This window comes from Salvelinus namaycush, chromosome 32 (genome assembly GCF_016432855.1).
Source record: "Salvelinus namaycush isolate Seneca chromosome 32, SaNama_1.0, whole genome shotgun sequence".
Classification (NCBI taxonomy): domain Eukaryota; kingdom Metazoa; phylum Chordata; class Actinopteri; order Salmoniformes; family Salmonidae; genus Salvelinus; species Salvelinus namaycush.
In genome coordinates this window covers 4,707,570-4,732,411 of record NC_052338.1, presented here as the reverse complement: position 1 = coordinate 4,732,411, position 24,842 = coordinate 4,707,570, and the positions used below count along the sequence as shown (strand labels likewise).

Below are 24,842 nucleotides of genomic sequence, written 5' to 3'. Positions count from 1 at the left end.
ACAGTCACTTACTGCCATGGTTTATATTTTTATCCATGTAGGTCAGGTTCGATTAAGAACTTGGGTGACCTTGAAGGAGATGGGAAGGGTTCGGGTTAAACGCGTTTGAGTCCGCCCACATTGAGCCCGGCCCCGAAGTATGACTCCGCCCACATTGAGCCCGGCCCCGACGTTTGACTCCGCCCACATTGAGCCCGGCCCAGAACTGCACACTGCAGTCAGGGGCTTCTCCGCGCAAGAGACCAAAAATGGTTGCTGCCATCTTGTTTGTTTTCAGTGGGAGGAGGAAGAGGAGGGGTGGAAAAAGTAAACTACAGTACAGCTGCCCCAAAAAATTGGAGCGTAATTGGTGAGTTGATTTACATTTTAAATATACGTTCAACTACTGGAATAAAGCAAATGTTTTGCATGTTAGATACAAAAAAATGGTATACACAAACCAAAAATCTTATCAGAATACGCGCTCTGTTTTGGAAATGACAGGGTTTGTTGATTACGTCGCACACACTGTTCGGTAACATTAGCTAGCCTAGTATATTAGCTATTTACCTGTTGTACTGTGGGTATTTAGCTAGCTTCACATTTGTTTATTAATCTGGAACGCAATATTGTACCAAAACGTACAAATATGTAACACTGGCGCTCACGTCTCCTGCAAAACCCCCAACGATAGCTATCGTGGCTGTTGTTGGGCTCGCGCCGAGGCCCCGTTATTATTTTATTTTATTTTTTACAATCTAAACGATTGGCTTCCTAACTCACTTAGTTGTATTCATACTTTTTGATGACAGAGCTAGTTGTGCATTGTTAATAAATATTCGATGTGTTTAATAAGTATCATATGTTGTTAAATTTACAAAACGAACTCTGTGTCGGTATCAACACAAATCCTCCGCCTCCCTCCACATGGAGGGTACCAAAAAATCAGGACAATGCCCAGATTGGGCCACAGTCGCTACTTGTAGCTAGTTAGTTTGACAGATGTAGCGGTAAATTATTCGGTCAGGTAAACGACATTTTTTGTTATTTATTTATTTACTTAATTTAATTTCTGAGTATTCAATCATTGTTGTTCATTCATTTTATTAACATTCATCCACAACGCACTTTCGTCATGCAATATAGTGTGAGAGTGTCGTTGGTCTGCCAGCAGCGGGGACTGATGACACAGTCAAATGTTACTTTGACAGAAATTGAGTAATGAAGTGTAGTATAAAAATGACGGTTAATGCGTGGCAATATAAAATGTATTTCTGAAAGTCCAATCTTTCCTTATTCAATATGACCATCAAAGTGTATTACCTCTTGTGACTGGAAGTTTTTTTCTAACAGCAGTCTCTAACCTTTGTCCCTGCAAGTTGGCGTCCCCCGTCCCAGTCCCCCTCCTTAGGTGAGAAGGTGCTGGGTCAATGTTTTACGCCCACTTTGTACTCAGCAAGCGTGGGCCGCTGGCCAAGATCTGGCTAGCGGCCCACTGGGATAAGAAGCTCACCAAGGCTCATGTGTTTGAATGCAACCTGGAGAGCAGTGTGGAGAGCATCATCTGCCCCAAGGTACACAAGCTATTATCCATACAGCGCTTCTATTATGTGTTTCGGTCATGTGCTGCGCTCTCTAGTCTCCACTAGGTTAATGCTGCTCTAAGGGTACTTTGACAGACTAGTGTTGCGTGAACCGGTAGAAGTGGGTACATTTTCAACTCACTTGCTGTGGGTCAGGGCTTGGTAGATGAGCGTACTAGAGATTTGAAGTGAATTATCTTGCCATAGGGGGTAAGTGTATTTCTGAAAGGTGTTAGATTAAATTACATTCTCTCTTATTATTTATTTCTCCAGGTGAAAATGGCCCTGCGTACGTCAGGTCATCTGCTCCTGGGGGTGGTGAGGATCTACAACAGGAAAGCCAAGTACTTGTTGGCTGACTGTAATGAGGCGTTCATCAAGATCAAGATGGCCTTCAGACCAGGTAATATATTGTCTAGGCAGCTGGACTGGTCCAACATCTTCTTTGTTGATTTACATTCAAGACTCTGAGTTACAATTTGGCTCAACAGCCATCTACTTTAAATCTTAATTTTACTGTTAGTTGGCATATATTGTTGAATGAACTGAAATTGGGGCTCCTGAAAAGAGTCCCAATATGAAACTTGTGAGTGGCACACTGGGCTTCTAGACAGTACTAACATTATTGGTAGATGTTATGGCTGTGTACTATGTGGGTTTGAGCTGACCTGACCCCTGCCTCCATCCCTGTCCTCTCTCAGGTGTGGTGGATCTGCCAGAGGAGAACAGAGAAGCTGCCTACAACGCCATCACCATGCCAGAAGAGTTCCATGACTTCGACCAGCCACTACCAGACCTAGAGTGAGTCCTGCATGTCATCAGAGCCCAACAAGTTGAAATATGTTTTTTGAGATTTGCCATGAAGCTCTGATGAGTGCTGTGTGTCCATTGATGTATATGTTTGCATCAAATTTGATTTGTCACATGAGCCGAATACAAAAGGTGTAGTGGACCTTACCGTGAAATGCGTACTTACAAGCCCTTAGCGAACAGTGCAGAGTGATAAAATATTTCTGAAATAAACTAAAGTTCAAAAAGTAACACAATAACGATGCTATATACAGGGGGTACCGGTACTGAGTCAATGTGTGGGGGTACGGGTTAGTCAAGGTAATTGAGGTCATATGTACATGTAGGTAGGGGTAAAGTGACTATGTATAGATACTAAACAGAGTAGCAGCAGCGTAAAAAAAGAGGGTCAATACAAGTAGTCCGGGTGGCCATTTGATTCATTGTTCAGCAGTCTTATGACTTGGGGGTAAAAGCTGTTAAGGAGCCTTTTGGACCCAGACTTGGCGCTCCGGTACCGCTTGCCGTGTGGTAGCAGAAAGAACAGTATGCCAATTTTTAGGGCCTTCCTCTGACACCGCCTGGTATAGAGGTCCCTGGATGGCAGGAAGCTTGGCCCCGGTGTTGTACTGGGCTGTACGCGCTACCCTCTGTAGCACCTTGCGGTCGGATGCAGAGGACTTGCTAAACCAGGCGGTGATGCAACCAGGCGGTGATGCAACCAGTCAGGATGCTTTCGATGGTGCAGCTGTATAACTTTTTGAGGATCTGAGGACCCATGCCAAATCTTTTCAGTCTCCTGCAGGAGTTCTGTATGCTCTTACTGGTATCAGTTTGCTTGTACCCAGCGCACTAGGTGTTTCTTTGCTCAGTGGTAGTGATTTATGTTGTATTTGCAGTGACATCGACGTAACCAAGCAGTTCACATTGAACCAGAGTCGAGTGGAAGAGATCACCATGAGGGAGGAGGTGGGCAACCTGAACCTGCTGCAGGAGAATGACTTCGGTATGTAGCCAGGCCTCCCAGTCCAATCCTTTCACCACCTCACTCCTCGAACTAAACCATGGCTGCATCTCAATAGTCTGTAGTTGCTTCCCTTTTCATCTCCTTCACCTCATCTGCACTGATATGGATAGGTGATAGCAAATGCTTGGTAGTGGTCTACCATGATTTCACCATAGTTTCATATCCAGGCAGATTATTGAAATGCACCCATACACCTATAAATGCATCCATACTCCAGCCTATTCCATCCTATTCCAAGCTTCCTAGTGTGACAAAGCCCGCCACTCATTACTGCTGTATATACACATTCCGAAAACTCATTCTAACATATTCAGTGTTTTCTCCCCTCCAGCTGACTTTGGGATGGATGACCGGGAGATGATGCGGGAAGAGAGTGCCTTCGAGGTGGACATCATCCACGGTGCATCAGCCTCCAACCTGCTCCTAGACCCAGAGACCTCAGAGGCCCAGATCACAGACAAGTCCAACCACCTGGAGTACGACGACCAGTACAAAGATGACTTCGGAGAGGACCCCATGGCTGACAGCGAAGGAGGCATGCTGGGTAAAAAGGATGGAAGGATAACCTGGGTTGGGGCTATGACCAAATTCTTTCTTTCCTTGTCTCCTTGGGTGCGTTTCAATAATATCTCCTTCCTCCTGAAGTGTGCACAGGTGTGGGAGGAAGGAGATGTAAATGGGACATAGCCCATGCCTTCTCCATGACTAATGTCGCCAATTGATTGTTTACATAATGATTGTATCTGGTGTAAAAACCCTGTGGCTTGATTCAATCTGTAGCGCTGAAGAGCTGCGCTACATACAGCGCCATAGAAATGTAAAGACAATGTTCCCGTGTCGTCGGAGACTGCATTCATGGTAAAGGCTTCTGTATGTTTCAGTTCGACTGGCGCCTAGCTGAACTCGGCTAGACGAACCGAACGAGTGTGCTTGCACACTCCCTTAATAGACCTTAGTGCCAATAGTACTGTTCGTTCATCTTGAGATACCGTAGCCAGATCTAATCTAAGATAACTCGAGAAATCTGTCATTTATTTAGACTTTTTTGCAGAGGATCTTAGTCGCACAATTTCACATCTAACTAAGATGCAGTATTTCTCAAGTGAAAAACTGTGCATGAAAATGATTAGTCTCTCGTTGAATTACAAAACACTTAATTGAAGAGTCCCTTCTGTTCAAATCAGATTGTACTGGTCATATACACATGGTTAGCAGATGTTATTGCGAGTGTTGCGAAATGCTTGTGCTTCTAGTTCCGACAGTGCTGCAATATCTAACAAGTAATCTAACAATTCCACAACAACTACCTAATAACACACAAACCTAAGTGAAGGGATGGAATAACATCTAAGCGGCATAGGCAAGATGCAATAGATGGTATAAAATACAGTATATACATAAGGGATGAGTAATGCAAGACATGTAAACATCATTAATAAAATGACTACTGATCCATTTGTTAGTGGCCAATGAATTCAAGTCTGTATGTAGGCAGCAGCCTCTCTGTGCTGGTGATGGCTGTTTAACAGTCTGATGGCCTTGAGATAGAAGCTGTCTCAGTCCCAGCTTTGATGCACCTGTACTGACCCTGCCTTCTGGATGATAGCGGGGTGAACAGGCAGTGGCTCGGGTGGTTGTTGTCCATGATGATCTTTTTAGACTTCCTGTGACATCGGGTGCTGTAGTTGTCCTGGCGGGCAGGTAGTTTGCCCCCGGTGATGCGTTGTGCAGACCGCACCACCCTCTGGAGGGCCTAGCGGTTGTGGGTGGTGCAGTTGCCATACCAGGCGGTGATACAGCCCGACAGGATGCTCTCAATTGTGCATCTGTAAAGGTTTGTGAGGGTTTTTACCGCCGCCTGAGGTTGAGGCGGTGCTGTTGCGCATTCTTCACCACACTGTCTGTGTGGGTGGACCATTTCAGTTTGTCCGTGATGTGTACGCCGAGGAACTTAAAACTTTCCACCTTCTCCACTGCTGTTCCTTTGATAGGGGAGTGCTCCCTTTGCTGTTTCCCTAAATCCACGATCATCTCCTTTGTTTTGTTGACGTTGAGTGAGAGGTTGTTATCCTGACACCACACTCCCAGGGCCCTCACCTCCTTCCTGTAGGCTGTCTCGTCGTTGTTGGTGATCAAGCCTACTAATGTTATGTTGTCTGCAACCTTGATCAAGTTGGAGGCGTGCATGGCCACGCAGTCATGGGTGAACAGGGAGTACAGGAGGGGGCTGAGCATGTACCCTTGTGGGGCCCCAGTGTTGAGGATCAGCGAAGCGGAGATGTTGTTTCCTACCTTCACCACCTAGGGGCGGCCCGTCAGGATGTCCGGGACCCAATCGCACAGGGCGGGGTTGAGACCCAGGGCCTCAAAGTTAATGATGAGCTTGGAGGGTACTATGGTGTTGAATGCTGAGCTGTAGTCAATGAACAGCATTCTTACATAGCTATTCCTCTTGTCCAGATGGGATAGGGCAGTGTGATGGCGATTGCATCGCCTGTGGACCTATTAGGGCGGTATGCAAATTGAAGTGGGTCTAGTGTGGCGGTGATATGATCCTTGACTAGTCTCAAAGCACTTCACGATGACAGAAGTGAGTGCTACGGGGCGATAGTCATTTAGTACCGTTACCTTTGCCTTCTTGGGAACAGGAACAATGGTGGCCATCTTGAATCATGTGGGGACAGTAGACTGGGATAGGGAGAGATTGAATATGTCCTTAAACACTCCAGCCAGCTGGTCTGAGCATGCTCTGAGGATGTGGCTAGGGATGCCGTCTGGGCCGGCAGCCTTGCAAGGGTTAACACGTTTAAATGTCTTACTCACGTCGGCCACGGAGAAGGAGAGCCCACAGTCCTTGGTGGCACTGTGTGGTCCTCAAAGCGGGCAAATAAGGTGTTTAGTTTGTCTGGAAGCAAGACGTCGGTGTCCGTGATGTGGCTGATTTTCTTTTTGTAGTCCGTGATTGTCTGTAGAACCTGCCACTTAGGTCTTGTCTGAGCCGTTGAATTGCTGTTGACCAGTGACCAATGAATAGTTGTAGACTTCGGCTACCGACTTGCCTCAAGACATTTTTGTGTGTGCGCGAACAGCCGAAAAAAAACTTCACAAAATGTAGTCAGAATATATGCACCAACTGTTCCGGACTATTTCAGATGGGAAGCATGCGGACGCCTTAAATGCTGCATGTCAGCTCAATCAAAAATTACGTTTACATTTCAATCGTGCAATAACTTCAGCGATACAGATTGAATCGAAAAACGAAACTTAAGAATGGGAAGCATAGAAATAGCACACCTAGAACATATATACTTTTAAAGACTTGTTTTCATTGAATCACAGATCTATAACTCAAATTTCTATGTGAATTTGGTCAGTTTGCCCAAAAAGTTACATATTGCAGCTTTAATTCCTGCTGAGCATTGCCACTTTCCTGCCTGTTTCTAGTTGACAAGCTCCTAAGTAACAAGGATGGGGGTGGCATTTTCGATGACCCTCCCGCCATCACCGAGAGCGTGCTGAGGCTGCAGGAACACGATGTCGAAGATGACTTTGATGCCCTCTCACGTAAGTTGCAACACTTACCATATGCTGTTCCCATAAAACTGTTTCGAACCAACATGGTCTTAGCCAACTCTTTTGTATTAGTTATTGTATGTTTTTATATTTTTCTATATGTTGTGTGTATAGCGGGAGGTCACGACAGCCCAGACTCAGGCCCAGCAGAGCCCCTGCCCGCCATGCAGGACCAGACAGAGCAGACCACGCTGGTACACAACGAGGAGGAGGCTTTCGCCCTGGAGCCCATCGACATCACAGGTCAGCCCACAATCTCTCACAAACCGTCAAATTCTGATAGTCATGTTATGCTATTATAACAAACCCAAACGGTTATGTATGTCACTACATCACATAGATCTATGCCATAACGTATTCACTTAGTAGCACCACTGCTCTCTTCTTGGAGTTTAGTAGCACACAAAATATCTTCAACACTTGCTTGTTCTTCAAGGCACCCCTACCACCCTGGATCCCACTGCTGCCACCAAATGTCACTATTCACTTAAAAGTTATTTTCTCTTTACTCCTCACAGTGAAGGAAACCAAAGCCAAGAGGAAGAGGAAGCTGATTGTGGACAACCTGAAGGAGCTGGATAGCAAGACCATCCGTGCCCAGCTCAGCGACTACTCCGACATCGTCACCACGCTGGACCTTGCGCCGCCCACCAAGAAGCTGATGATGTGGAAAGAGACGGGAGGTGTGGAGAAGCTCTTCTCTCTGCCAGCACAGCCCCTCTGGAACAGCAGGCTTCTCAAGGTAACCCAGCAACTGGTCTAGTAGTTAGACAAACAAGGGCGGTGTACTGTTATTGTGCTCAGTCCAGCACCTGGCAATGGCTTTTCTGTTTCCCCCCCAGATGTGTGCATGTTAATTCCTAAATCTCTTTCATTAGAGCTTTTCTATTTGTTTCTATTCTCAACAATCAGTTTGTGAGGACATAATGTAGCCACTATTTTTAGGGGTTTTGTGCATTGTTGTTTCTACCTAGCCTAACACCGACTCTCTCTATCCTCTCTCTCTTTCTCCCCCTCTCTTTCTCTTTCTGTAGATGTTCACCCGCACCCTGACCCCCCTGATGCCAGATGAGATGAGGAAGAGGAGGAAGGGAGGTGAGGCAGACAGCCTGGATGAGTTCTTGAAGGACCTGGAGAACCCTGAGGTGCCCAGAGAGGAGGTCATGCAGAGGGACATCATCGGTGAGATACTCCACTCAGTTAACTCACTACCAAATGTCAACAGTGCATTCCTCTACAGTAGATGCCATTATAGGCTAGAGGGCCAACTCTCGGCATGGTTATCACATTAAGACATAGGCTGGTATTCAAAGTAGATACATTTAAAGTAGTATACACTCAAAGTAGTACTATTGGAATTTCTTCAACACCAGTGGAACAGACAGATTCCCAATCTGACATAAGCCCTTCATCTGATCCTCATCCATAACACTCATGTACTTGTACTCAATACCTTTCTTTGATTACTGCAGTTTAATGTTCTGTCTGTGTGTAAATGCGCTCCAGACCAAACCATCCTGGAGGAGCCCAGTGTACTGCAGGCATCGGCCATGGAGGGCAGCAGGACCACCCTGGACGAGTCAGTCATGCCCCCACCCTCCTCCATGCACGGCCAGAAACGCAAGGCCCAGGACACAGAGCCAGCCTTGCCCGTGAGTGTCTCATTCCTCCTCTCTTCGCTCAAGCCCTGTTTAACTATGGCTAGGGAAACTTTCAAAGGCAGTTTGTCAAGCATATAAGGCTTGTTGGGGTTTGATATTGTATCCACTGGGAGATCTCATTAGTTTTTTGAAAGTAGATAGTAGAAGTTTGACCTGCTTCTATCTTTTGCCCATACTCAACCCGCTACTCAATCACTCAAACATTCTTATTCTCTCTCCATCCAGATGGGTACTCTGGAACAGGCTGCCAACCATTCAGGTGTGTCCCAGCAATTGGACATGACGGTGGAGCTGCCCCCTGAGGACAGCACCAACCTCAGCCAGTTCCCCGAGCTGGACCTGATAGGGGAGAAAAAGGACAAGAAGGAAGGAGAGGACGACTCAGACGAGGAGGTGAGATGGAGACAAAGATGTGCCAGTGGTCACAGCCAACCCTGGTTCTGGAGAGCTACAGGGTGTGCAGACTTGTGTTCCAAGTAAGAACTAAACAGCTGATGGAATTACGTGTGTTAGTGCAGGACTGGAAGAAAATCCTACAGACAATGTGGCTCTCTTGGACCATGGCTGGTGACACTGATCTATTCTGTCTTAGCTTCCAAAGGAAGCTAAATGTGTACAGGGACTTCAGAAAGTATTCACACCCCTTGACGTTTTCCACATTTTGTTGTGTTACAGCCTGAATTTAAAATAGATATTATAATTGTTTTGTATTTTACCCCCCGTTTCTCCCCAATTATGATCTTGTCTTATCGCTGCAACTCCCCAATGGGCTTGGGAGAGGTGACGATTGAGTCATGCGTCCTCCGAAACATGACCCGCCAAATCGTGCTTCTTAACACCCACCCACTCAACCCCGAAGCCAGCTGCACCAATGTGTCGGAGGAAACATCGCTCAACTGACTGAAGTCAGAATGCAGGTGCCCGGCTCGCCACAAGGAGTCACTAGAGCGCTATGAGCCAAGTAAAGCCTACGATTCAGTGCCTTAAACTGTTGCGCCACCCGGGAAGCCAGTAGATATATATTTATTTTTACAAATATTATCACAGGCCTACACACAATACCCCATAATGTCAAAGTGGAATTATGTTTTTCTATTTATTTTACAAATTACTTAAAGTAAAAGCTGTAATGTCTTGAGTCAATTAGTATTTAATCCCTTTGTTATGGCAAGCCTAAATAAGTTCAGGAGTAAAAATTTGCCTAACAAGTCACATAAGTTGCATGGACTCACTCTGTGTGCAATAATAGTGTTTATCATGATTTTTAAACGACTGCCTTATCTCTGTACCCCACACATAAAATGATCTGTAAGGTCCCTCAGTCGAGCAGTACATTTCAAACACAGATTCAACCACAAAGACTCAGGGAGGTTTTCCATGGCTCGCAAAGAAGTGCACCTATTCAAATTAAATCACATTTGATTTGTCACGTACACATGTTTAGCAGATGTTATTGCGGGTGTAGCGAAATGCTTGTGTTTCTAGCTCCAACAGTGCAGTAATATCTATCAAGTAATATCTAACAATTTCACAACAATAAATACAATACACACTAATCTAAAGAAATGGAATTAAGAATATATATATCTGGGCGAGCAATGTCAGAGCGGCATAGACCGTAGAATAGTATAGAAAACAGTATATACATATGAGATGAGTAATGCAAAATATGTAAACATTATTAAAGTGGCCAGTGATTTCAAGTCTATGTATATAGGGCAGCAGGTAGTGATGGCAGATGAGTGAATGGAAAATAAACCAGACATTGAATAGCCCTTTGAGCAAGTTACTAATTACACTTTGGATGGTGTATCAATACACCCAGTCACTACAAAGCTACAGGCGTCTTTCCTAACTCAGTTGCCGGGGAGGAAGGAAACCGCTCAGGGATTTCGGTCATTGTCCTGTTGTAGGAGGAAATTGGCTCCAATTTAAGCGCCGCCCACAGGGTATGGCATGGCATTGCAAAATGGAGTGATAGCCTTCCTTCTTCAAGATCCCTTTTACCCTGTACAAATCTCCCACTTTTCTCCCACAAAGCACCCCAGACAATCACATTGTCGCCATCATGCTTGACAGATGGCGTCAAGCACTCCTCCAGCATCTTTTCATTTTTTCTGTGTCTCAAGAATGTTCTTTGTGATCTGAACACCTCAGACTTAGATTCGTCGTCCATAATACTTTTTTCCAATCTTCCTCTGTTCAGTGTCTGTGTTCTTTTGCCCATCTTAATCTTTTTATTGGCCAGTCTGAGATATGTCTTTTTCGTTGCAACTATGTCTAGAAGGCCAGCATCCCGGAGTCGCCTCTTCACTGTTGACGTTGAGACTGGTGTTTTGCGGGTACTATTTAATGAAGGTGCCAGTTGAGGACTTGTGAGGCGTCTGTTTCTCAAACTATACACCACTCCTCTTTCTATTCTGGTTAGAGCTAGTTTGCGCTGTTCTGTGAAGGGAGTAGTCAGTGTTGTACGAGATCTTCAGTTTCTTGGCAATTTCTTGCATGGAATAGCCTTCATTTCTCAGAACAAGAATAGACTGACGAGGTTCAGAAGAAAGTTATTTGTTTCTGGCCATTTTGAGCCTGTAATCGAACCCACAAATGCTGATGCTCCAGATACTCAACTAGTCTAAAGAAGGCCAGTTTTATTGCTTCTTTAATCAGAACAACACCTTTCAGCAGGGCTAACATAATTGCAAAAGGGTTTTCTAATGATCAATTAGCCTTTTAAAATGATAAACTTGGGCCTCCCGAGTGGGACAGTTGTCTAAGGCCACTAGATATTCTGGGTTCGAGTCCAGGCTCTGTCGCAGCCGGCCGTGATCAGGAGAACCATGAGGCGGTGCACAATTGGCCCAACGTCGTCCGGGTTTGGCCGGCAGGGATATCCTTGTCCCATCGCGCACTAGCAACTCCTGTGGCGGGCCGGGCGCAGTGCACGCTGACACGGTCGCCAGGTGTACGATGTTTCCTCTGACACATTGGTGCGGCTGGCTTCTGTGTTAAGTGGACATTGTGTCAAGAAGCAGTGCGGCTTGGTTGGGTTGTGGTTCGGTGGACACACGTTTCCGTACGAGAGTCCGTACGAGAGTTTCAGCAATGAGACAAGCCTGTAACTACCAATTGGATACCACGGAATTGGGGAGAAAAAAGGGTAAAGAAATATAAATAAAATGAAAAACTTTGATTAGCTCACGCAACGTGCCATTGGAACACAGGAGTGATGGTTGCTGATAATGGGCCTCTGTACGAATATGTAGATATTCAGTAAAAAATCTGCCGTTTCCAGCTACAATAGTCATTTACAACATTAACAATGTCTACACTGTATTTCCGATCAATTTAATGTTATTTTAACTGACAATTATTTAAAAAAAATTCTAAGTGACCCCAAACCTTTGAACAGTAGTGTATATGCAAAAGTATGTGGACACCCCTTCAAATGAGTGGATTTGACTATTTCAGCCACAGCCATTGCTGACAGGTGCATAAAATCGAGCGCACAGCCATGCAATCTCCATAGGAAAACATTGGCAGTAGAATGGCCCATACTGAAGAGCTGAGTGACTTTCAAGGTGGCACTGTTATAGGATGCCACCTTTCCAACAAGTCAATTTGTTAAATTTCTGCCCTGTTAGAGCTGCTATTCAACTGTAAGTGCTGTTATTGTAAAGTGGAAACGTCTATGAGCAACAACAACTCAGCCACCAAGTGGTAGGCCACACAAGCTCACAGAACGGGACCGCCAAGTGCTGAAGTGCATAGCGTGTAAAAAATTCTGTCCTCGGTTGCAACACTCACTACCAACTTCCAAACTGCCTTGGGAAGCAACATCAGCACAAGAACTGTTCATCGGGAGCATCGTGAAATGGGTTTCCATGGCCGAGCAGCCGCACACAAGCCTAAGATCACTGTGCGCAATGCCAAGCGTTGGCTAGAGTGGTGTAAAGCTTGCCGCCATTGGACTCTGGAGCAGTGGAAACGCATTCGCTGGAATGATGAATCCCGCTTCACCATCTGGCAGTCCGATGACGAATCTGTGTTTGGCGAATGCCAAGAGAACGCTACCTGCCCGAAATGCATAGTGCCAACTGTAAAGTTTGGTGGAAGAGGAATAATGGTCTGGAGCTGTTTTTTATGGCTCAGGCTAGGCACCTTAGTTCCAGCAAAAGCCCTTTCCTGTTTCAGCGTGACAGTTCCAGCAAAAGCCCTTTCCTATTTCAGCGTGACAATGCCCCCGTGCACAAAGCGATATAGAAATCGTTTGTCGATCGGTGTGGAAGAACTTGACTGGCCTGCACAGAGCCCTGACCTCAACCCCATCGAACACCTTTGGGATGAATTGGAACTCCGACTGTGAGCCAGGCCTAATCGCCCAACATTGACGATGTAGTGTATTTCATTTTCAATAAAATTGTGTGTAGATGGGTGATAAATCTATTTTAATAAATGTTGAATTCGGGCTGTAACAAAAAATGTGGAATAAGTAATGGTGTATTATTACTTTCTGAAGGTACTGTAGGCCTAGGAGTACGCAGAAGCATGTCTCTTACTGTGTCTTGCATTGCTTGTACATTGGCTAAAGTGTATTATTTATGTAGAGTTAATGTTATGTGTGTTCCATGAAAGGATGAGGAAGGTCAGGCCGGAGAACAGGACCGAGAGGAGAGGCGGTGGAACAAGAGAACCCAGCAGATGCTCCACGGCCTACAGGTATGTCATAGGCGAGCTTCTACGAGAGCACTGAGAGCTCTACTAGTTGTTGTGACTCACCAAGTGAACCCCAACATTTCTAACCAGAACCGGGTCTTAACCGTGACGTACCTATTCTCTCCCTCCCTTCAACAGAGGTTGATGGCCAAGACGGGGGCCCAGCAAATTAGCCTGCTGGATCTGTGTAGGAACAACAACAAGAAGCAGGCTGCCGCCAAGTTCTACAGCTTTCTGGTTCTGAAGAAGCAGCAGGCGGTGGAGCTCAACCAGACAGAGCACTACAGCGACATCATCGCCACCCCTGGAGCCCGCTTCCACCTAATCTAGACTCGACACTGGCTGCTTTTACTCTAAAACTGTTGTTTTTGTTTGTATAGGATGTTATTTAGTTCTGACACTGTGCATTTTTATATATATATATATATATTTTTTAACTACACTGAACAAAAATATAAACACAACCGGCAACATTTTCAAATCTATGGATTTCACACGACTGGGCAGGGGCGCAGCCATGGGTGGGCCTGGGAGGGCTTAGGCCTACCCACTGGGGAGCCACGTCCAGCCAATTAGTTTTTCCCCACAAAAGGGCTTTATTATAGACAGAAATACTTCTAAGCACACCCCCCACCCGCAGGTGAAGAAGCCTGGGCTGGCGTGGCTACACCTGGTCTGCGGTTGTGAGGCCGGTTGGAAGTACTGCCAAATTCTCTAAATCGACTTATGGTAGAAAAATGTGTATTAAATTCTCTGGCAACAGCTCTGGTGGACATTCCTGCAGTCAGCATTCCAATTGCACTCTTCCTCAAAACTTGAGACATCTGTGGTGGCATTGTGTTGTGTGACAAAACTGCACATTTTAGGGTGGGCTTTTATTGTCCCCAACACAAGGTGGACCTGTGTAATGACCATGCTGTTTAATCAGTTTATTGATATGCCATGCCTGTCAGGTAGAAATGCTCACTAACAGTGACGTAAACAAATTTGTGCACAAAATTGGAGAGAAATAAGCTTTTTGTGCGTATGGAAAATGTCTGGGAACTCTTTTAGCTCGTGAAACATGGGACCAACATTTTACATGTTGCGTTTATATTTTTGTTCAGTATGTGCTTTTTTGTCTTTATGTTTTTTTTAAAGGTCAAGTGGCGGTTGGTGGGGGGGGGGATGAAGTCACTGAATGTCATGATTGGTGGGATTATTGTACGCCTCCGATCTTTGGCTTTTGTCATCCAATGAAAGCTCTTTATGTTTTGATAGAATGTGAGTGATAATCCAATCATGTGTTGCATTCAGAGGTTCAATTTCCCTCCCATAAAAAAAAAAGTTCTCATGTTTTATACCCTTTAGCTAAAAGAAGCGTGTAGTACTGGGCAAGTTTCTGAAACACAATTGCATACACCAGCAATCTTATCTTAAAGACCAACGGTAGCTTCAAGCGTTCCAATGGGTTAGTTTTTAATTCTGTGTTTACAAGTGCTTGTGTGTCTCTGACTGTACTTTATATTTTCAAATATCTTCAGACATTTAAAATGTCTCCATTGTTGTGGTGATTTGAGGATCATGTAGATTTAAAAAAATAACTACACTTATTGCGTGCTCCATTTTGAAATATACTTTATTCCAATGAATTGCTCCTGAAATTGTATTTTTATGGTATTTCTTGAATAATTACCTTTGTTTTAAGTCACATACTGTGACAATGAAAATACTCGTATCAACTATCTAATGCAGATGTTAATGGTTTGGTCAGAATCAGACTTAGTTAAGGCTGCATCTTTCGCATCATATTTTGAAGCTATCGTCAATTTCATCACAATCTCTAAATTTCAAGACAACTCAGCCCAGTGGGTGACAGGAAACTACATTTCATTCAACTTTGATGCAGCTAAATGTCAAGAAATCTCTGGTATATAGAAAACTTTAATTTGGTTTTCATTATAATCTAAAAGTTTTGATGGAAACTTGCATAGGTGTTTAGACCCGTTGCGACAGTCATTCTTCGATAGCTTGAATACGCTATTGCTCGTCTTATGGTTCATAGCTGCAGAGGACAAGAAGTAGATTTAGTTTTCGGACCGTCCTTTACAACAAATGCATTGTTTTGATATTCACTAACTCCCTCTGACATTGTTTATGATGTAATGTTTCAGTGCATCCCTTTTAAACTATGTGCCAGTAAACTTGCATTTTCCTTCTTGTATAAAACCCAAAATGACATCTTGTAGATACTGTTGCTAAAATGTGTTCTTACTCAGATTTGATGCCATGCCTGTAGTCCTGAGCCCCAGCAACTGATGTAAGTTTTCTAATAAAATGAATACTGTTAGCAGTTCGTGTCAATGCCGATCCTTTTCATAGATGGTTCATTGAGCCAGCGAACTGGGTATAATGGCTATGGACTTACTATAATAATGACTTAGAATATCAATACCTTCTGATGGTCAAAAACTAGTTTGAGGATACATTTTTAGAAACATGACATGAACCGTGACGCAATACAAAGACTGAATTCATTGTGTGCTTCTTCAAAAGATGTTCTCCAGACATTTGAAGTTGGATCTCTTGAATTCCAATGAGATGCCTTTAATCTGGCAAATGTGTTTAGTAAAGATATATAAAAAAAAAAGGTGTACATTTATTATATTCAGCTGTTCAAATTTCAACCTTAGGGAACGGTGGGGGAAAAAAGCTGCTATTTTTACTGCCCTGACAAAACAAGTCTCTTCCCACCACACTAGGGGTTTGGGGGCAGTTTGAGGGATGGACCCTCGCCTCCCTCTGGCTTGCTGCGTTTCCTTTGACGGTTCCGTTTCTTCTTCTCACCCTCAGTCTTAAGAGGCTGCGTCGGTGGCTGTTTTTTCTTCTTCTTTAGGCAGCTGAGCGGGTTGGGATTGGAGATTTTCCTCTTACGCTTCTTGCCTCGGCGCTCTCCATCCTGCCCGATCCCCTGCACCTCCTTCAGGCTGTTGATGCTCTGCTGCTGGGCTGGGGTGACCATCTCTCCCAGAGCCACAGCCTCCACATGGTTAACCGAGCATTGGCTGGGCTTGTCCAACACCATGGTGTTGGAGATGATATACATAAGAGGCACGCCTGGGATCTTATTCAGGCCTGCTGTCAGCTCTTGGTCCTAGAAATTAAACATCCGACAGGAAGAGGTGAATCAATGCATTTGGTCTAGACTGGATGCATGCAGTTAGGTGGGCGGCACTATTGGTTGTTGATCCTGAGGTGACAAGCGTTGCTAACGCATGCCAAAACTTACAACGCCTAGATACGTGAAATACCTATCAGCTAACCACATGGTCGTGTTCCCCTGCTCAGACGTTGCATGCATCAATCAATGGTTGCATACCACATCATCAAGGGCACCATATTGCTATAACATATGATCTGGTTCTTTTATGTACCTAGGCAAGTCAGTTAAGAACAAATTTCTTATTTTCAATGACGGTCTACCCTGGCCAAACCCGGATGAAGCTGGGCCAATTGTGCGCCACCCTATGGGACTCCCAATCATGGCTGGATGTGATAGTCTGAAATCGAACCAGGGACTGTAGTGCCTTAGACCGCTGCGCCACTCGGGAACTGATACGTGTGGTTAGCTGATACCTATCCAGGTGTTGTAAGATCTGGTATGCATCAGCAATGTCTAAGCAGAGGAACATGACCCCCTGTTACAGCAATTTGGCAGTCAATGATGTGGCATGCAACCATCGGTTGATGCATGCAAGGTCTGAGCAGGGAAACAGGACCATTGATTGACCCAGGTAAGTAAAGGTATGACATAACACTTACCTGTGTAAAGGTATGACATAACACTTACCTGTGTGGCAACAAAGTAGTGGTGTGGATTAGTCACTTCCAGCATGGAGAGCAGACACTCTGACGCAGAGACGGGGTTCTTGAAATGCTTGCAGTTCCTAACCTGATACCGCTGCAGGATGAGTTTGGCACCATAGAGGTCTTTCAGTGATTCAAGTTCCTTCAGCGCACAACTGTAGGACATAAGGTTAAAAAAACGGTCATTGGGTAAAACTCATGACAGTGTGACATTTACTACAACACCGAACTCCACTCACTTTGTAGTACAAAGTTGCACCTCCCCCATGAGGTATTTCGGCATCTGCTCTTTGATTTGAATCTTATTCTTCAGAGCCGCCTGGCAAAACGTCCCGTCGATGAGAATTTGAAAGGGCTCTCTAAAACTGAAGTTGTGTTTGTAGAAATTGATGTTTTTCTTGGCTTTCTTTTGTCGTTTGATCGTCATTGTGACTAGTTCGCTAGCCCAAGAATGTACTAAAAAGAGCTAACGAGCTTGTCTGACAGGATTACTTACTGAAAAATCACACACAAATATCACTCAAATAGACGCAATTGCATTACGTATATTCTGTAAATTTTCGTCAGTATCAGTTTACTAGTACACACGGATTCATAACCAATAAAATCAAGTTACTTGGAAAATATAAACACACGTTTCCTTGGTTGAGTAACAGCTTAATATGTTCGTCTGGAAACAAAAACGTCAGAAGAAAGACTTTTTTCTTCTTCTTCTGTGGGTTTTATGGCGGACTACAAACCCAAAAGTTGCATTGTCGCCTCCAACTGGACGGGTTGAAAACCAAAACAAGGTAAAAAGTAAATCCATACGATATAGGGACACTACTTTAATCCACCCAAATAAAAATAGTATATTAACAAAAACATAACTCCCACTTCTTTCTTCTTTCAAATATCCCTTCTCAGGCTCCATATAACTCCTCCGCTGAGAAATCTTTCAGTCCCAGGAACCGCTCCGCTGCATCCAAAATTATATCTACCTTCCTGGACCTTCTCCCCACCTTGGCAGTGCCATTAATCACCATAGCTATAAATGCCACAAAGTCCACCTTCTTAACCTTTAAAATGTCAGGGTCCTGTTGGTGAAAGGCAACCCCTGCAGCCTGCAGTGAAGGCCTATGCAGCACCATGGACTCTCAAGGAGCACCATGGACTCTCAAGGAGCACCAATCAAACCCTCAACTCTTTTAACAGTTGTTGCATATGACATGCTCTGGACAGCCCTGACTTTGGCCACCTCATTCTCTTTCGCCCTTGTCGGGCAATCAAAAGATGTAGCTTCATGGTTCCCACCACAATTGCAACATGTCACATTTTCCTCACTTTTAAATCACATGATTTGATCTTTTCCACAACTTGGATATCTCGGCTTCTCCCTTCTGCAAACAATTGAAACATGACCAAAAGTTTAACAATGATCACACTGCATTGGTCTTGGGATAAATGCTCTGACTCTGTAGTTTATATACCCCAACTGCACTTGAGTAGGGAGACACTCCATATAAAAAAAACAAAGAACAGATAGACTCTTCACTTTTTCACCATTCACCACACGAATCATCAGACATGCATCAATCACTCCAGGAATATTTCTAATCTCTTCAAAATCAACTTCCCACAAGTCGCCAGATTTTACCTCCTTAAGGGGTGCCCTGTCCGAAGAGACACACACAACACTTCAAACTTACCAAATCGGGTGAGAAGCGATGCACATTCCTTCTGATCCGCAGAAGCACAAAAATCTAAACAAGCCCGCCTCTCGTGATCCTCACAGCCTTCACTTTACCCAGCACTCTCTCCACCAGTTTGGATATCTCAAATGGTTTCTTCAATATTGGAAATGTGCTCAACTACTCCTCATTACCAAACTGTGCTCCTACTAGATACAAAGGGACATTCTCATCACTGTACATAACTTTGCTCCGTTTTCCCTTCTTTTGGACAATACTCCAATTCTCCTTGATTCTAGTGCCACTGGATTCAGAATCCACTTCATCGTCCACTTCCGCCTTCTTTTTCCAGCCTGCCCATTTTACCAACTTTTGTTCCTGTCTCAAGTCAATTCCGTTATGTGATGTGAAGTACTGCTGATATAAAAAGTTGGTGGAACAGTGGAACAGGCTCCTTACCAACTGTGCTATTTTGTGTGTTTTTTCTCTCGCATTGTTTGTAACTTATACATAATGTACATAATGTTGCTGCTACCATCTCTTATGACCGAAAAGAGCTTCTGGATATCAGAACAGGAATTACTCACCTCAAACTGGACAAATATTTTTTCTTTAATGAGTCTGACGTGAAGGATATACTGCTTCTCCGAGACCAGGCTCAAATCCCTGTCATTTGCGTGAAAAAAATACAGAAATACAGGGGTGCCTTGTGAGAATTCGTTGGCGAGTGGGTAACCCGCCTCTACCATCCGTTCTTTTGGCCAATGTGCAATCACTGGAAAATAAACGGGATGATCTCCGCTCAAGACTATCCTACCAACGGAACATTCAAAACTGTAATATCTTATGTTTCACCGAGTCGTGGCTGAACGATGACACGGATAATATACAGTTGGCTGGGTTTTCCATGCGTCGGCAGGACAGAACAGCTACGTCTGGTAGGACGAGGGGTGGTGGTGTGTCTATTTGTCAATAACTGTCACGCCCTGGCCTTAGTTATCTTTATTTTCTGTAATATTTTGGTTAGGTCAGGGTGTGACAGGGGGGATGTTTGTGTTTTTGTCTTGTCTTGGGTGGTTGTAGTGTCTAGGGGGTTTTGTTAGAGTGTATGGGTTAGTGTTGAGTGTAGGTTTCTAGGTATGTCTATGGTTGCCTGAATGGTTCTCAATCAGAGACAGCTGTCATTAATTTGTCTCTGATTGGGAGCCATATTTAAGGCAGCCATAGGCATTGGGCTGTTGTGGGTAATTGTCTATGTCATTGTGTAGTGTTTAGTGTCAGCACGATTTGTTTAAATAGCTTCACGATCGTCAGTTTTTTGTTTCGTCGTTATAATTAAAAAGAATGTATTTTTCACACGCTGCGTTTTGGTCCTCTCTTCCACATCAAGATGATCGTGACAATAACAGCTGGTGCGCAATGTGTAATATTAAAGAGGTTTTGAGGTATTGCTCAACTGAGGTAGAGTACCTCATAATAAACTGTAGACCACACTATCTAACAAGAGAGTTTATCTATATTTTTCGTAGCCATCTATTTACCACTACAAACCGATGCTGGCACTAAGACCGCACTCAACGAGCTGTATAAGGCCATCAAATCAAATTTGATTGGTCACAAACATATTTAGCAGATTATATTGTGGGTGTAGCGAAATGCTTGTGTTCCTAGCTCCAACAGTGCAGTAGTACCTAACAATTCACAAAAATACACACAAATCTAAAAGTAAAAGAATGAAATTAAGAAATATATAAATATTAGATTGAGCAATATCGGAGAGGCATTGACTAAAATACAGTAGAATAGAACACAGTATATACATATGAGATGAGTAAAGCAGTATGTAAACATTATTAAAGTGACTAGTGTTCCATTATTAAAGTGGCCAGTGATTCCCAGTCTATTTGTATATAGGGCAGCAGCCTCTATGGTGCAGGATTGTGTAACCGGGTGGAAGCCGGCTAGTGATGGCTATTTAACAGTCTGATGGCCTTGAGATAGAAGCTGATTTTCAGTCTCTCGGTCATAGTTTTGATGCACCTGTACTTACCTCGCCTTCCGGATGATAGTGGGGTGAACGGGCTGTGGCTCGGGTGGTTGATGTCTATGATTATTTTTTGGGCCTTCCTGTGACATTGGGTGCTGTAGGTGTCCTTGAGGGCAGGTAGTTTGCCTCCGGTGATGCGTTGGGCACCGCACCACCCTCTGGAGAGCCCTGTGGTTGCGGGCATTGCAGTTGCCGTACCAGGCGGTGATACAGCCCGAAAGAATGCTCTCAATTGTGCATCTATAAAGGTGAGCGTTTTAGGGGCTAAGCCAAATTTCTTCAGCCTGCTGAGGTTGAACAGGCGCTGTTGCACCTCCTTCACCACACTGTCTGTGTGGGTGGACCATTTCAGATCGGTAGTGACGACTAATCAAAATGGCGCCGACAGATAGGGCTGCGGTGCTTCTAGCTTAGGAAACTTTGCAGTATTTTATTTTGTGTTAATACATACAGCTGGGAAAAACTATTGGATAGCATTACCAGCATTACCAGCTTTACGACCAGGAATACGACTCTCCCGAATCGGATCCTTTGTTTGTACCCCCCAGGGCAATTGAACTGATTCCAGAGGCTGATCCAAAACACCGCCAGCGGAAGAAAGGTACTCGGAGTGGTCTTCTAGACCGACTTAGGAGGCGCGCACACCACCCACCACTTCTGAGTATATTACTCGCTAATGTTCAGTCTCTGGATAATAAAGTTGACGAGCTCAGGGCGAGTATTTCATTCCAGAGCGACAGCGAATTGTAACATACTCTGTTTCACGGGAAACATGGCTCTCTCGGGATATACAGTCTGAGTCCATCCAGCCAGTTAGGTTCTCAGTTTATCGCGCAGACAGGAATAAATACCTCTCCAGGATGACAAGGGTGGAGGTGTATGTTTCATGATTAACGTCTCATGGTGTGATTGGGATAACATACAGGAACTCAAGTTCTTTTGTTTACCCGACCTAGAATACATCACTATCAAATGCTGACTGTATTACCTCCCAAGAATACTCTCTTCGGTCACAGCCGTGTATATTCTCCCTCAAGCCGATACCATGACGGCCCTCAAATAACTTCACTGGACTTTATGCAAACTGGAAGCCACATATCCTGAGGCCGCATTTATTGTAGCTGGGGATTTTAACAAAGCAAATTTGAGAAAAAATCTACCGAAGTTCTATCAACACATTGACTGTATTACTCGCTCTGCTAAAACACTCCAACTTCCGGGATGCCTACAAGGACCTTCCCATCGGCAAATCTGATCACGACTCCATTTTGCTCTTCCCTTCCTATAGGCAGAAACTCAAACAGGAAGTACCCGTGTTAAGGACTATTCAACACTGGTCTGACCAATCGGAATCCACGCTTCTAGGTTTTTTTAATCACGCGGACTGGGATATGATCTGGTTGCCACCGAGAATAATATAGATGAATAAACTGATACGGTGACTGAGTTTATCAGTGAGTGTATAGATGTTGTACCCACTGTGACTATTAAAACCTACCCTAACCAGAAACCGTGGATAGACGGCAGCATTCGTGCAAAACTGAAAGCGCAGAACATCGCATTTAACCATGGCAAAGTGACTGGAAATATGGCAGAATACAAAAAGTATAGTCAATAATCAATACAGGACTAAGATTGAATCCTACTACACAGGCACTGACACTCATCAGATTTTAATTTTTTATTTTATTTAACCTTTATTGAACTAGGCAAGTCAGTTAAGAACAAATTCTCATTTACAATGACGGCCTACCAAAAGGCAATATAGGACAAAACACACATCACAACAAGAGAGACAACACAACACTACATAAAGAGAGACCTAAGACAACATAGCAAGGCAGCAACACATAACAACACAGCATGGTAGCAACATAACATAAGAACATGGTAGAAACACAACATGGTAGCAGCACAAAACATGGTACAAAAATTATTGGGCACAGACAACAGCACAAAGGGCAAGAAGGTAGAGACAGCAATACATCACATAAAGCAGCCACAACTGTCAATAAGTGTCCATGATTGAGTCTTTGAATGAAGAGATTGCCAGTTGGCAGGGCTTTCAATGGCAGGGCTTGTGGATGTGGCAGGGCTTGCAAACTATTACGAACTACAAATGGAAACCAAGCCGCGAGCCTACCAGACGAGCTAAATGCCTTTTATGCTCGCTTCAAGGCAAGAAACACTGAAGCATGCATGAGAGCACCAGCTGTTTCGGACATCTCTGTGATCATGCTCTCAGTAGCTGATGTGAGCAAGACCTTTAAACAGGTCAACATTCACAAGGCCGCAGGGCCAGACGGTTTACCAGGACATGTACTCAGAGCATGAGCTGACCAACTGGCAAGTGTCTTCACCAACATATCTGTAATACCAACATGTTTCAAGCAGACCACCATAGTCCCTGTGCTCAAGAACACTACCAACCCGTAGCACTCACGTCTGTAGCCATGAAGTGGTTTGAAAGGCTGGTCATGGCTCACATCAACACCATTATCCCAGAAACCCTAGACCCACTCCAATTTGCATGCCCCAACAGATCCACACTGCCCTTTCACACCTGGACAAAGGGAACATCTATGTGAGAATGCTATTAATTGACTACAGCTCAGTGTTCATCACCATAGTGCCCTTAAAGCTCATCACTAAGCTAAGGACCCTGGGACTAAACACCTCCCTCTGCAACTGGATCCTGGACTTTCTGACGGGCCGCCCCCAGGTGGTAAGGGTAGGTAACAACACATCCGCCATGCTGATCCTCAACACTGTGGCCCCTCAGCGGTGCGTGCTCAGTCCATTCCTGTACTCCCATTCCTGCAGAGCCAGGCACGACTCCAACACTATCAGTAGGTTTGCCGATGACACAACAGTTGTAGGCCTGATCACCGACAATGATGAGACAGCATATTGGGAGGAGGTCAGAGACCTGACTGTGTGGTGCCAGGACAACAACCTCTCCCTCAACGTGATCAAGACTAAGGAGATGATTGTGGACTACAGGAAAAGGAGGACCAAGCACACCCCCGTTCTCATCGACGGGGCTGTAGTGGAGGTTGAGAGCTTCAAGTTCTTTGGTGTCCACATCACCAACAAACTAACATGGTCCAAGCACACCAATACAGTCGTGAAGAGGGCATGACAAAACCTATTCCCCCTCAGGAGACAGAAAATATTTGGCATGGGTCCTCAGATCCTCAAAAGGTTCTACAGCTGCACCATCGAGAGCATCCTGACTGGTTGCATTACTGCCTGGTATGGCAACTGCTCGGCCTCTGACCACAGTACATCACTGGGGCCAGGCTTCCTGTCATCCAGAACTTCTATACCAGGCGTTGTCAGAGGAAGGCCCTAAAAATTGTCAAAGACTCCAGTCACCCTACCCATAGACTGCGGTACTGGAGCGCCAAGTCTAGGTCCAAAAGGCTTCTAAACAGCTTCTAGCCCAAGCCAGCCATAAGACCACTGAACATCTAATCAAATGGCTACCCAGACTATTGTATTTGCATTGCCCCCTACTCCTCTTTACGCTACTGCTACTGTTATTATCTATGCATAAGTCACTTTAATAACCCTACCCACATGTATTACCTCGACAAACCGGTGCCCACGCACATTTACTCTGTACCAGTACCCCCTGTATATAGCCTCTCTATTGTTATTTTACTGCTACTCTTTAATTGTTACTTTTATTTCTTATTTTTTTAAGTATTTTTCTTACAACTACATTGTTAGTTACAGGCTCGTAAGTAAGCATCACTCCAAGGTCAAAACCTATTTTATTCGGCGCATGTGACAAATAAAATGTGATTTGTTGACATAGTTGGATCCTTAATTGTTTTTACACTAACGTTACACAAAATAACATTTAAGAACAGTCAGCCCTTGAATGCCAGCTAACGTTAATAACTTGCAGAGTTGAAACTAACGTGATCTAGCAGGGATTGAAAGCTAGCT

General features: G+C 44.4%; 2 protein-coding genes across 2 annotated transcripts; one reads left to right on the top strand and one right to left on the bottom strand.

Annotated features, from left to right (window-relative positions):
• Window positions 1-260: 260 nt before the first annotated feature.
• LOC120027121 (double-strand-break repair protein rad21 homolog A-like) lies at window positions 261-13,831 on the top strand. The gene is made up of 14 exons (XM_038971960.1): window positions 261-349; window positions 1,359-1,553; window positions 1,836-1,965; window positions 2,264-2,363; window positions 3,251-3,357; window positions 3,710-3,922; window positions 6,823-6,942; window positions 7,066-7,194; window positions 7,470-7,693; window positions 7,986-8,133; window positions 8,458-8,603; window positions 8,838-9,005; window positions 13,242-13,325; window positions 13,461-13,831. Exons 2-14 carry the CDS (start codon window positions 1,410-1,412, stop codon window positions 13,650-13,652), a joined length of 1,905 nt encoding a protein of 634 aa, XP_038827888.1. The 5' UTR covers window positions 261-349; window positions 1,359-1,409; the 3' UTR covers window positions 13,653-13,831.
• A 1,091-nt stretch (window positions 13,832-14,922) lies between these two features.
• LOC120027024 (rRNA-processing protein UTP23 homolog) lies at window positions 14,923-19,332 on the bottom strand. Its single transcript, XM_038971867.1, has 3 exons — window positions 17,408-19,332; window positions 17,152-17,323; window positions 14,923-16,455 (listed from the first exon to the last, which is right to left on the bottom strand). Exons 1-3 carry the CDS (start codon window positions 17,593-17,595, stop codon window positions 16,060-16,062), a joined length of 756 nt encoding a protein of 251 aa, XP_038827795.1. The 5' UTR covers window positions 17,596-19,332; the 3' UTR covers window positions 14,923-16,059.
• Window positions 19,333-24,842: the final 5,510 nt, after the last annotated feature.

Coding starts and splice junctions, on each gene's coding strand:
- LOC120027121 (XM_038971960.1), top strand. CDS start 1,410: ATGTTTTACGCCCACTTTGTACTCAGCAAGCGTGGGCCGCTGGCCAAG. Junction 3,923..6,822: donor CAGCGAAGGAGGCATGCTGG/GTAAAAAGGATG, acceptor GCCTGTTTCTAG/TTGACAAGCTCCTAAGTAAC. Junction 13,326..13,460: donor AGATGCTCCACGGCCTACAG/GTATGTCATAGG, acceptor TCCCTTCAACAG/AGGTTGATGGCCAAGACGGG.
- LOC120027024 (XM_038971867.1), bottom strand. CDS start 17,595: ATGACGATCAAACGACAAAAGAAAGCCAAGAAAAACATCAATTTCTAC. Junction 17,324..17,407: donor GTGCAACTTTGTACTACAAA/GTGAGTGGAGTT, acceptor TATGTCCTACAG/TTGTGCGCTGAAGGAACTTG. Junction 16,456..17,151: donor ACTACTTTGTTGCCACACAG/GTAAGTGTTATG, acceptor TTTAATTTCTAG/GACCAAGAGCTGACAGCAGG.